Below are 13,121 nucleotides of genomic sequence, written 5' to 3'. Positions count from 1 at the left end.
CACCTCGAATTCGCTATTCGTCTACGCCACATCATCGCCAATGATGGCAGGCATACCGAACATCTCAAAACCTAAATCAGAATACCTGTAGAGATGTATACAAGTTGAATGAAGTGTGTGCACACCGCAGTTTGTAACTGATTTACGTCTTTTTTTTCATATAGTTCCATAATTATTGCTCTGTAGACCCAAAGTGGCCTGGAGGCCCTATAGATATACTACGAATCTGTCTAAAAAGGACTGGCAACACTGTATGCTAGACTACGACAATTGACATTTCCTTAGAAATATATCATTTGACGCCAATTCAATAGTTTAATGTCGAAAATTCTTTCAAATGTGCGTAAGCGATCTTAACCATTTGAAAACAAACTAAAAATTACTAGATACTTTCTCGTCCTGTTCATTCAGCGCTGACATCATCGTAACTTAGAAAAATGTCATAATGTTAGACGCACAATAGCTTACCTAGCTAGGGTACAGAACTCGTATCCTGCCGCGTTGGAGAAACAAACGTTTCAGTTCAGAATCAGTTTGGAGAAAGCCAGAAGATGTAGAGGTTAACGACTTGTAGCAAGTCTATCCGGAGTCATTTGCAGCATTAACAGGCTTATTGCAACTATAAAATATAAATAAACATAAAGGTAAACAAATGCTATCATAAACATGATACAGTCACAAAGTATAGGGTGGAAAATGTAGAGCGTGATAAAAAAAATCGGATGATCAACCATGTATCGGTAAGCGCTCCTTGCTTTCCTTGTAATATGCAAATGGACAGTTTCAGGGTGTATGTATTTATGTAAAACTCATATCCCATCTTTAACCTCGAATGTCGGTCATTGAAATGTCTGCTGTCAAGTTATTCATTTGAAAATTTTATACATCATACGATGTGTCACTTATGTTGGAATGTTTGCCTTTAAGGGCGTCTTTGGATGTCTTATCACATACATGTTGGTTACCGGAGGTTGTAGTAGGAGTAGAAAACAGACACACACACACACACACACACACACAGAGAGAGAGAGAGAGAGAGAGAGAGAGAGAGAGAGAGAGTGCTGAATAGACTGAAATCTGTCTGAGAGGCTCCCTGTTGTGACTGAGGATAGAGAATGATTTTGAGACGATTTCATAGAGAGACGACACATTTGGAAAAAGAAAATTGAACATAGCTCTTATTTGCTGCAATTGCTAGGCGTATATTTATTGTACTGCAAATATTCCACTTTTTTCAACAGTATGTACATTGTAATTCTTCAGGCTTTCCCGGCGATCTAATGACATCTTGGGTTGTCTGGTGTTCTGCCGGATATCAGCGTCGTATTTGCAAGATATTTCGGTCACGTAGCTCGTAACCTTCATCAGGTGCAACCTGAGACTGCTCCTCGAGTGGACCTGGTCCAGATTTTGGGACAGTGTTATAAGAGAATCGATAGAAATTAAAATGGCTGACGATCTTATGAACCGTGACGCAGGGTACCAGCTAAGCAGAGCCTGGGATCCGGCTCTGGAATTGTTATAGGAGCAACGAGGCCAGCTGCAACACTACACAAACAGAAGAACCAGAGACATGGAGACGGAAAACGAGCCCCTGACGGACTGCCAGGCGCACCAGAAGGAAGATGGAACACCCAGAAGTGGGACTGGTTGGCGCGGACCGCAGAGGGAACATCCAGAGCCGCAGCGGACGAAAAACAGAGCGGCAACGCTCCAACAGGTCGTGGTGAGCGGGCGCGGACCGCAGGGGGAGCGCTTGGTACCCCAGACCGTAGATGAAACCCCCAGGAGCGGGTTTGGTGGGCGCGGACCGCAGAAGGAACACCTAGAACCCCAGCGGACGGAAAACGGAGCAGCAACGCTCCAGCAGGTCACAGGGAATGGGCGCGGACCACAGAGGAAGCGCCTGCAGCCGTTGGTGGAGTGGGAAGGCCATAGGCATAAATACTGGACCAGGTCCACTCGAGGAGCAGTCTCAGGTCGCACCTGATGAAGGTTACGAGCTACGTGGCCGAAATATCGTGCAAGTACGACGCTGATATCCAGCAGAACACCCAACAACCCAAGATGTCAGTATGTACATTTTCACATCCAAGGCAAATTACCTGTCATATGTTCAGAATCTTAATTACTGTTCGTTACTCATCACTTTTAGTTCAAAGTATGTTACAACGAAAGTAAAGAGTAAATTTGTAACTAAAGTACTATATAAATAGTTTTTATTGTGTATGACAGTGCCACGAAAAGATTATAGTTTCATCCTAATGTGATACATTTCTGTGTTATTAAAGAAATTCGAACACCCCTTCAGTTTAAAATAACCTTTTCATTCGTTTCCAAACATTACGTTAAGTCTATCTTTGCAGAGTGAAAGATAGTGAGTAATATAACTGCACTCTCCCTTCTTGCACAATTGCGTGGACATTGAGCTGCATTATTGAAAAGACAAGAAATTTCTCATTTGGCAAAGTAGCCTAAAGCAAATGATTAGACAATTAGCTGAAAAATGATTTATTTCAGGTACATGCATTCCAGAACTTCGTATTCACACAGGGAAAGAATAGAGGACGGAGCTGAGTTATCCGTTGCGGCTAAGGATGAATCGTAGGGATTAAACCGAACTTTCTGAGGTGGAATCAAGAACCGTAGTCATTTGTAAAATTTACCCATACTTCAGTTGGTGCAGTCTCTAACGGCCACAATTCCAGTACGCGACAATTAACTAATGTGTTGTGATCGTTTGATGAGGTAGCCTTTCTGCGTATTATTGATAGCCATTCTTTGTATTGTATTTCATTTACACATAGTCCGATTCAGTTTTGAGTAATTGTCGCCATACACACTGAAAGTCATTTACACAGTCAATGTTTGTGTTCAAAAGTAAGGTAGGAAAGGCTATCCTAGGTCAGAATACATGGGCGACATTGTTAATCAGAATTTAAAAGTCATTGAGCTTTGAATGACAAATTTAACGCTAGTTGTTAGGTGACTAGTTACATACTAAAGTTTCACATTCTTACTTGAGTTCTGAGACGGAAGTCTGTTGCAAAGACATCCTGTAACAGGTAATCTATGTTTAACGTCTTACAGTCTTTGCATGGTCGAGTGAAGGCTTGTCTGCTAGCCTTTTATTTGGAGGCAGTGTTTATGGTCCAATCACAGGCTTGCACGAGTTGTGTCACGTGTTTTGCGAGACCTGTTTAAAGGTAGAAAGACCAGTCTGATTCCGTTCTTGGCTTTTGGCTTGTGTCGCCGCTTCCACGTTTTGCTACAGACAGCTGGCGTGGACGTTGAGTATTTGCACTAAGGTTACTTAATGATGGCCATTCTCGTGCAACGAGCTGTGAGAATTACTTGAGGTAGCGGCTTGCACTTGACGCTGGATTTGATATTTTGCTTACAGTGTTTTCAGGTCTTTAAATACGCCTTCACTTGCGCTCAACCTTAACTTCCGTTGATCGTGGTACAGTATCGGTTTTACTCTAATTCCTCCACCTCGCAGGCATACTGGCTACATCACATTCTTCTCAATTAAAGGCACTCAGGACTGCTAATGTATCTAGAAAATTTCAGTTTTTGATACATCGTGGCCTGCTAACCACAAGCTCCATCACAGGACAAATGTAACCTTTCATGTGTTATTGCTTTTGAACTGCGTTTTAATAATCAGCAATTTAATTAAAACATCTATGATTTGTTTTCTATCCCTTGTCACTTGATGAAACCCATGCTAAAACTTCGGCTGTGCATGTGCTTGTATATTCAGTCGTGAATCTAAGCACGAATTTTATTATAAAAGATGATTTCAGCAGAAATATTAATAAACACAAAGCTAAGTTGCATTCATCACCCCTTTTCAATTCTGTGTTTGCCTTTTCAACTCGGAAGGTAAGTACTGCTGCAGAGACTCCGAAACTTGTTCCTGTTTACCAGGTTATTTTCGACGTGATTATTACATTTCGTGTTCCTGCGTGGACAAATGTTTGACTATCAGCCTGAGACTCATACCCTCATAAGACTCGGTCCGCCAACAAGGAATATTAATTACACATACATCGAATCAGTTTATCAACATTCAAGAAGTAACTGATTTTAAATTCATCCAAAAATCCATTTACGTCCCATATGTGGTCACTGCACAATATAAGCATCCCCTAATATTGAATATATTTGTGAAACTGTGACAAATATTTACCGGGTAGAAATTTACTGTAAAAGGGGCACTTTTCAGAGCATTTTACTGTAGTCATATGTTACCAAGTACTCAGCTCAGACACAAGGAAAAGTTAGGAGGCTTACAACCTCTCCAAATGGTGTCATGTGAATTGTGAAATACCCTGTCGTTCTGACTCAGCTTTCCGCCTGCTTATGATTACGTTGTTTTATTATTTAAGATGTTCTCCTTGTCACCAGGTCCTTCAAGGTCTCAACTTGAAGATCAAAGCTGATGAGACCGTGGCGCTTGTCGGAAGTTCTGGCTGTGGGAAGTCCACGTGCATGCAGCTCATCCAAAGATTCTACGACCCTGTGCAAGGAACAGTGCGTATCTTATTTATATCAATAGAATTTTTCCAGCAAAGTACACCTTTTATTCGAAAGGTGCTGCTATGAAGCAATGGAATAACAAACTAAAAAACCATAACCGGCTTACAGAAAATAATTCTTTCTATATTCATAAAGTACCTGTTTTAACGCTGGAACTTTCGTCATTGTTGTTTTGATCATTTTATTGTTGTGATTTACGTTATGGATTTGTTTGGTGTATGTGACTGTCTAGATTTCACATACTGTGAGGTCAAAAGTCACTGGAATGGTTGTACCCTTTATAGTTTGTAGATGTGCCACGTATGACTCCCGAATGTTTCAGCTAGGTGTTGCGAGTCAGGTGAAGTTGGCACCGGATTTTCAAGAAATATGCATTGTTCCAGACTTCTTGGTAGATAAGCTATAGTTCCAGAATTCTTTGTACAAAATTTGAATAATTCCACAATAGGTTAAATTATTTTTTTACTGTTACGTCAACATGTTTAGATAACATTTTCCATCCGATATCCGCTATTGGATCCGAAAGTTTTTGGAAGACATGAGATGGTATGAAGAGAATGCCTCTATCATGGAGGAGGTTAAATTCCTTCAAGGTGATAAAACATTTTAGTTCCGGTAGACTGTAGATTTTTACGCATGTTATGGTTCATAAATGTCAGTTAAACTAGGGCAATGAGTGCCCAAGAGCACTGACTGATCGAGCTTAATTATACTCCTTACGTCCTTCTCAGTTAACTTGTTCCTTGTTGTCTGATGTTTACCTCCTTCTATACGAACAAGGTTTAAAAACGTGCCACATCATTGCGTTTTCTTTTAACGGAGTACCATGATGATCTTCGTTTACTGAATATTGTGGAGCTGGTGTGCGGTCATAACCAACTTCCGAACGCAAAAATAATTTTTCGTTGCCTCCATCAAATAAATTGAAACAGCGCCACTAATTCTTATCACAGCAGCTCCATTATACCTCAGATTCTACAGCGCTTTTCATTGCAAATTAAATTTACCTTACCGCCATCACTGGAAACGCCGAGAAATCTCTCTCTGCCACAATTTTGTTATAAGTAAGGAACTTAAATTAGACAATGAAACTTGGCGTAATCTTGCACGGATAGTGAACAGTTGGAGTTTGATCGTCCTGCTACCTGAGCACAAAGTTTTCGGAGTTCGAGTAAGGGTTAAACAGACTATTTTCTGTAGAACTGTTGGAGCGCTGTCCTGAACTGTGATCAGAACTGCTGTACGAATTTGTTTTATGTAGAGGAAATAGGTCCCTCATTATTACAATTATCTCATGAACCATTATTTGAAAAATAAAATGTCATTAGAGTTTTCTGTAACATTCTTTGGGAGCTATTAAGAGTTTTGATCACAACTTTTCCACTTATTGGCAAATGTTTCTTGCAAGATTAAAATTTTCTGAATTCCTATTACATTCTTCACGAAATTCTGCAGAACTCTTCAAATTCTGTACAGAGAAGTCTAGCACCACAGCACATATATTAACAGCTCAGGAAAAAGTGAATACTTCTCGAAAGTCGCATGCCAACTTTACCACACATATGTTGCGAACGGCGTGTGTGTAGACATGTCACCTGAGCGTACTGTTGGCGTCAGCTGTGTAGTCAATGTGACAACACGTCGCGAATCAACCGACTTCGAACGTGAAATGATAATAGGTGCTACAGCCATGGTACGTATCATACAGGAGATTATACAAAGAACCGAGGTCAACAGCGAAGGCTTCAATACCGCAGTGTTTCACGTGCGTAAACCGCCGCATAGGACGACCACGGGTATTCCAGGAAAAAAAAAAAAAGTCGTGTCGTCTCCGCGTTAGTCCAGTCAATAAAGAAAAATTAGGGGGAAAAGTCGTATAGTCGTAGATTTTTGTACAGCATTAGGGGCAGTGCCATGAACAACATTCTAAGTAACCTGACCGGTTTGCTGTGAGCATTGGAACTGCGGGTGTTTAAAGGTCACTTTTTATGTTTTTCTGGACTATCTCGTAAAACGTGGCAACTAGTGAAAATGTTTGTCAGTACAAAACCTCGTAGAAGAATGGCCATATTCATTATTTCCTCTAGGACTAATAATTTCCACGTTTCAAAACCTTTATTGCGGGAAATTTAAAGTTGTTTAATTTTGTACTAGAAAGTATTTTCGATAGCTGGCCCCGTTTTCGAGATGATGAAGAAAAGTCTAAAAAAGTTACCTTCACATGTCTCCCCCCCTCTCCCCACGCCCACCACAAAACTCACACCGCGCTGTTGAGCATTTTTAGTACGTTATTCATTACGCGCCCTCTACAACAGTACAAAACTTACTGTTTTCTTGCCCAGTCGATATCTTTTGGCCTTCATAGACTGGGCTCCATGAACCATGGACCTTGCCGTTGGTGGGGAGGCTTGCGTGCCTCAGCGACACAGATGGCCGTACCGTAGGTGCAACCACAACGGAGGGGTATCTGTTGAGAGGCCAGACAAACGTGTGGTTCCTGAAGAGGGGCAGCAGCCTTTTCAGTAGTTGCAGGGGCAACAATCTGGATGATTGACTGATCTGGCCTTGCAACACTAACCAAAACGGCCTTGCTGTGCTGGTACTGCGAACGGCTGAAAGCAAGGGGAAACTACAGCCGTAATTTTTCCCGAGGGTATGCAGCTTCACTGTATGGTTAAATGATGATGGCGTCCTCTTGGGTAAAATATTCCGGAGGTAAAATAGTCCCCCATTCGGATCTCCGGGCGGCGACTACTCAGGAGGACGTCGTTATCAGGAGAAAGAAAACTGGCGTTCTACGGATCGGAGCGCGGAATGTCAGATCCCTTAATCGGGTAGGTAGGTTAGAGAATTTGAAAAGGGAAATGGATAGGTTGAAGTTAGATATAGAGGGAATTAGTGAAGTTCCGTGGCAGGAGGAACAAGACTTTTGGTCAGGTGAATACAGGGTTATAAATACAAAATAAAATATGGGTAATGCAGGAGTAGATTTAATAATGAATAAAAAATAGGAGTGCGGGTAAGCTACTACAAACAGCATAGTGAATGCATTATTGTGGCCAAGATAGACACGAAACCCATGCCTACTACAGTAGTACAAGTTTATATGCCAACTAGCTCTGCAGATGATGAAGAAATTGATGATATCTATGATGAGATAAAAGAAATTATTCAGGTAGTGAAGGGAGACGAAAATTTAATAGTCATGGGTGACTGGAATTCGTCAGTAGGAAAAGGGAGAGAAGGAAACATAGTGTGTGAATATGGATTGGGGGAGAGAAATGAAAGAAGAAGCCATCTGGTAGAATTTTGCACAGAGCATAACTGAATCATAGCTAACACTTGGTTCAAGAATCATAAAAGAAGGTTGTATACACGGAAGAATCCTGGAGATGCTAGAAGGTATCAGATAGATTATATAATGGTAAGACAGAGATTTAGGAACAAGGTTTTAAATTGTAAGACATTTCCAGGGGCAGATGTCGACTCTGACCACAATCTATTGGTTATGAACTGTAGATTAAAACAGAAGAAACTGCAAATAGCTGGGGATTTAAGGAGATGGGACCTGGATAAACTGAAAGAGCCAGAGGTTTACAGAGTTTCAGGGAGGGCATGAGGGAACAACTGACAGAAATGGGGGAAAGAAATACAGTAGAAGACGAATGGGTAGCTCTGAGGGATGAAGTAGTGAAGGCAGCAGAGGATTAAGTAGGTAAAAAGACGAGGGCTAGTAGAAATCCTTGGGTAACAGAAGAAATATTGAATTTAATTGATGAAAAGAGAAAATATAAAAACGCAGTAAATGAAGCAGGCAAAAAGGAATACAAACGTCTCAAAAATGAGATCTACAGGAAGTGCAAAATGGCTAAGCAGGGATGGCTAGAGGACAAATGTAAGGATGTAGAGGGTTATCTCATTAGGGGTAACATAGATACTGCCTACAGGAAAATTAAAGAGACCTTTGGAGAAAAGAGAACCACTTGTATGAATATCAAGAGCTCAGATGGAAACCCAGTTCTAAGCAAAGAAAGGAGAGCAGAAAGGTGGAAGGAGTATATAGAGCGTCTATACAAGGGCGATGTACTTGAGGACAATATTATGGAAATGGAAGAGGATGTAGATGAAGATGAAATGGGAGATACGATACTGTGTTTGACAGAGAACTGAAAGACCTGAGTCGAAACAAGGGCTCGGCAGTAGACAACATTCCATTGGAACTACTGACGGCCTTGGGAGAGCCAGTCCTGAAAAAACTCTACCATCTGGTGAGCAACATGTATGAGACAGGCTAAATTCCCTCAGGCTTCAAGAAGAATATAATAATTCCAATCCCAAAGAAGCAAGCGTTGACAGATTTGAAAATTACCGAACTATCAGTTTAATAAGTCACAGCTGCAAAATACTAACGCGAATTCTTTACGGACGAATGGAAAAACTGGTAGAAGCCGACGTCGAGGAAGGTCTGTTTGGATTCCTTAGACATGTTGGAAAACGTGAGGCAATACTGACCCTAAGACTTATCTTAGAAGAAAGATTAAGGAAAGGCAAACCTACGTTTCTAGCATTTGTAGACTTAGAGAAAGCTTATGACAACGTTGACTGGAATACTCTCTTTCAAATTCTGAAGGTGGCAGGGGTAAAATACAGGGAGCAAAAGGCTACTTACAATTTGTACAGATACCAGACGGCAGTTATAAGTGTCGAGGGACATGAAAGGGAAGCAGTGGTTGGGAAGGGAGTGAGACAGGGTTGTAGTCTCTCCCCGATGTTATTCAATCTGTATATTGAGCAAGCAGTAAAGGAAACAAAAGAAAAGTTCGGAGTAGGTATCAAAATCCATGGAGAAGAAACAAAAACTTTGAGGTTCGCCGATGACATGGTAATTCTGTCAGAGACAGCAAAGGACCTGGAAGAGCGGTTGAACGGGATGACCAGTGTCTTGAAAGGAGGATATAAGATGAACATCAACAAAGCAAAACGAAGATAATGGAATGTAGTCGAATTAAGTCGGGTGATGCTGAGGGAATTAGAATAGGAAATGAGACACTTAAAGTAGTAAAGGAGTTTGCTGTTTGGGGAGCAAAATAACTCATGATGGTCGAAGTAGAGAGGATATAAAATGTAGACTGGCAATGGCAAGGGAAGCGTTTCTGAAGAAGAGAAATTTGTTAACATCGAGTATAGATTTAAGTGTGAGGAAGTCGTTTCTGAAAGTATTTATATGGAGTGTAGCCATGTATGAAAGTGAAACATGGACGATAAATAGTTTAGACAAGAAGAGAATAGAAGCATTCGAAATGTGGTGCTACAGAAGAATGCTGAAGATTAGATGGGTAGATCACATAACTAATGAGGAGGTGAAACTTCTTGGCAGATTAAAACTGTGTGCCCGACCGAGACTCGAACTCGGGACCTTTGCCTTTCGCGGGCAAGTACTCTACCAACTGAGCTACCGAAGCACGAGTCACGCCCGGTACTCACAGCTTCAGTTCTGCCAGTATCTCGTCTCCTACCTTCCAAACTTTACAGAAGCTCTCCTGCGAACCTTGCAGAACTAGCACTCCTGAAAGAAAGGATATAGCGGAGACATGGCTTAGCCACAGCCGGGGGGATGTTTCCAGAATGAGATTTTCACTCTGCAGCGGAGTGTGCGCTGATATGAAACTTCCTGGCAGCCATGTCTCCGCAATATCCTTTCTTTCAGGAGTGGTAGTTCTGCAAGGTTCGCAGGAGAGCTTCTGTAAAGTTTGGAAGGTAGGAGAGGAGGTACTGGCAGAAGTAAAGCTGTGAGTACCGGGCGTGAGTCGTGCTTCGGTAGCTCAGTTGGTAGAGCACTTGCCCGCTAAAGGCAAAGGTCCCGAGTTCGAGTCTCGGTCGCACAGTTTTAATCTGCCAGGAAGTTTCATATCAGCGCACGCTCCGCTGCAGAATGAAAATCTCATTCTGGTAATGAGGAGGTGTTGAATAGAATTGGGGAGAAGAGGAGTTTGTGGCACAAATTGACAAGAAGAAGGGACCGGTTGGTAGGAATTGTTCTGAGGCATCAAGGGCTCACAAATTTAGCATTGGAGGGCAGCGTGGAGGGTAAAAATCGTAGAGGGAGTCCAAGAGATGAATACACTAAGCAGATTCAGAAGGATGTAGGTTGCAGTAAGTACTGGGAGATGAAGAAGCTTGCAAAGGATAGAGTAGCATGGAGAGCTGCATAAAACCAGTCTCAGGACTGAAGACAACAACAACAACAACACAGACTGGGCTACAGCTCCATAAAAGGCAAACGACGATATACTTTGAATTACATCGTCAGAAGTTTGAATTTAAGAAATCAAAATAATTTTTTTCTACCAAGATCATACGGGGACAAGGGCACCACATGGGCTTCAACAGTCGACGACTGACTCATGTTACACTGCCGCCTCATAAATGTTGACCATCCATAACTGGTGACCACGCAGTGTATCGCTGTGACTCATACACTCCACGTTTTCGCTAATGTTTGATTTTCGCTGGAGTGCACTCTCCGTATAGTTACATACCTGTACAGGATTTTTCCCAGAATATCGAATCATAGCGAAAAAATCTTCTGTCTCCATTTGCAAATGATGTGTTTGTATATTAAACAGAGAGAAGCTTCTTCACAACTGAACAACCGTTACAGAACACGTTTTGTTGTTTATTCAGTTTTCCATAGTTATTGTAGTGACTTGACAAGACAGCCAAGACACTCGGTGGTAGCCGAAAGGCACGCGTTTAAGCTCACGCAGACTGGCGTGAGGTCTGGAACATGACAATGTCTTGAGAATTGCAAATAAAGTACGAAGCTTTTGGAATACTTAACTTTAATCCATGATTGGTGTACATCGCTCTTGATGATACATAAAACAATCTCACTATAACTGGTAATGGCGCCTTGCTAGGTCGTAGCCAATGACGTAGCTGAAGGCCATGCTAACTAGCGTCTTGGCAAATGAGAGCGTATTGGTCAGTGTAGCGTCGCTAGCAAAGTCGGCTGTACAACTGGGGCGAGTGCTAGGACGTCTCTCTAGACCTGCCGTGTGGTGGCGCTCGGTCTGCAATCCTGACAGTGGCGACACGCGGGTCCGACGTATACTAATGGACCGCGGCCGATTTAAAGGCTACCACCTAGCAAGTGTGGTGTCTGGCGGTGACACCACATTCCTCCCCCGCAAATCGGCGTGCGGTTGTGTTATAAGGCTTCCGCCCGCCGTGGGGAGGACCCCATGTTGACGTATGCGACGAGGTGGGGAGCCTAACAACAGCCGAGGCTGTGCCACCCGCACCCTGCCATTCGGTCCGAGCTAGGAAACGCCTGAAAACCTAGTCCAGGGTGCACGCCAACAGGCGGTGTATGCGCCCGTAGAGAGACAGGAGGGGCCGGAGGGTCGACCTCCATCGCGTCGGGGTACCCGACGGGCGAAGACGCCATGTGGTCCGGAGCGGGCAAGAAGTCCATGGCGGAGGACAGCTGGTCACGGGAAGCGATCGGCGGCACGTGACCCAGGGAGGCGCCCGGCGGTTGCAGCGACGCGTCCACTGCGGGCGTCGCCGGCGGGAGAACAAGCGGCGGCGGCGGTGCGTCGCCATGGGGCAAAATGGAAGGCAGCGTCGGAAACACCTGGGGCTGAGGCGAGCCAGTAGATGGGTCCCAAGGGCGCTGACCGGACGGCACCGTCGCTGAAAGCAGACGGGGAGCGGCAGAACCCGTGCGACGACAGAGGCGCAGCTGATTGAGATGCCGACGCACCTCACCAGAGGCCCCCAAAACCAAATACATCGCGCGGCCGAGGCAGCGAAGAATGCGCCCTGCGAGCCAACGCCGTGAACCTCCCGATAGTTGAGATAGTATACAACGTCGCCTGGAGCAAAAGCAGGTGGCTGCCGCTGCACAGGAACCGGATGCGGCGGATGCAGCAAAGACATCAAGGTTCGATGAGGACGACCGTGGAGCAACTCAGCCGGCGAGCGACCATGTCGGGCCTGAGAGTGATACGAGGACAAAAAGAGCAATAACGCGTCCTCCCGAGAATGCGACTCTTTCAACTTCAACATCTGTGACTTGAAAGTCCGGACCAAACGTTCAGCGGCACCATTTGACTGCGGCGAAAACAGTGCGGACGTGAGATGTTGAATACCATTGGCCTTGCAGAATGACTGAAATTCTGCAGACATGGATTGTGGTCCAGTGTCGGAAACAATAGTCTGTGGAAGACCTTCAATACAAAAGATAGCAGATAACGCTTGGATGGTGGCAGATGACGTCGTGGAAGACATCCGGACAACAAAAGGAAAATTACTGAAGGCATCTACCAGAACCAATCATCGAGTATTCCAGAATGGACCAGCAAAATCTATGTGTAAGCGTTGTCAAGGGGAAGTGGCTTTTGGCCATGCAAAGAATTTCCGCGGTGGTGCGGATTGTTGTTCAGTACACGCCATGCAAGAAGAGCACATATTCGTAATCGCAGCATCGATTCCGTACCAAGTACAGTGCTGACGAGCAAGTTGTTTCGTTCTCACTATACCCCAATGTCCTTGGTGGAGAAGCCGTAAGA

General features: G+C 43.7%; 1 protein-coding gene across 1 annotated transcript in view; it reads left to right on the top strand.

The window, feature by feature from the left end:
• Window positions 1-13,121, top strand: part of LOC126473833 (ATP-dependent translocase ABCB1-like) — a 213,264-nt gene that overhangs the window by 91,184 nt on the left and 108,959 nt on the right. The window contains exon 10 of the mRNA XM_050101158.1: window positions 4,414-4,539. Within this exon, the coding sequence (XP_049957115.1) occupies window positions 4,414-4,539 (126 nt within the window). The remainder of the gene's footprint in view (window positions 1-4,413; window positions 4,540-13,121) is intronic.

This window comes from Schistocerca serialis, chromosome 4 (genome assembly GCF_023864345.2).
Source record: "Schistocerca serialis cubense isolate TAMUIC-IGC-003099 chromosome 4, iqSchSeri2.2, whole genome shotgun sequence".
Lineage (NCBI taxonomy): Eukaryota > Metazoa > Arthropoda > Insecta > Orthoptera > Acrididae > Schistocerca > Schistocerca serialis.
The sequence above is the reverse complement of the archived record's forward strand: the minus strand, read 5'-3'. Positions and strand labels throughout refer to the sequence as shown.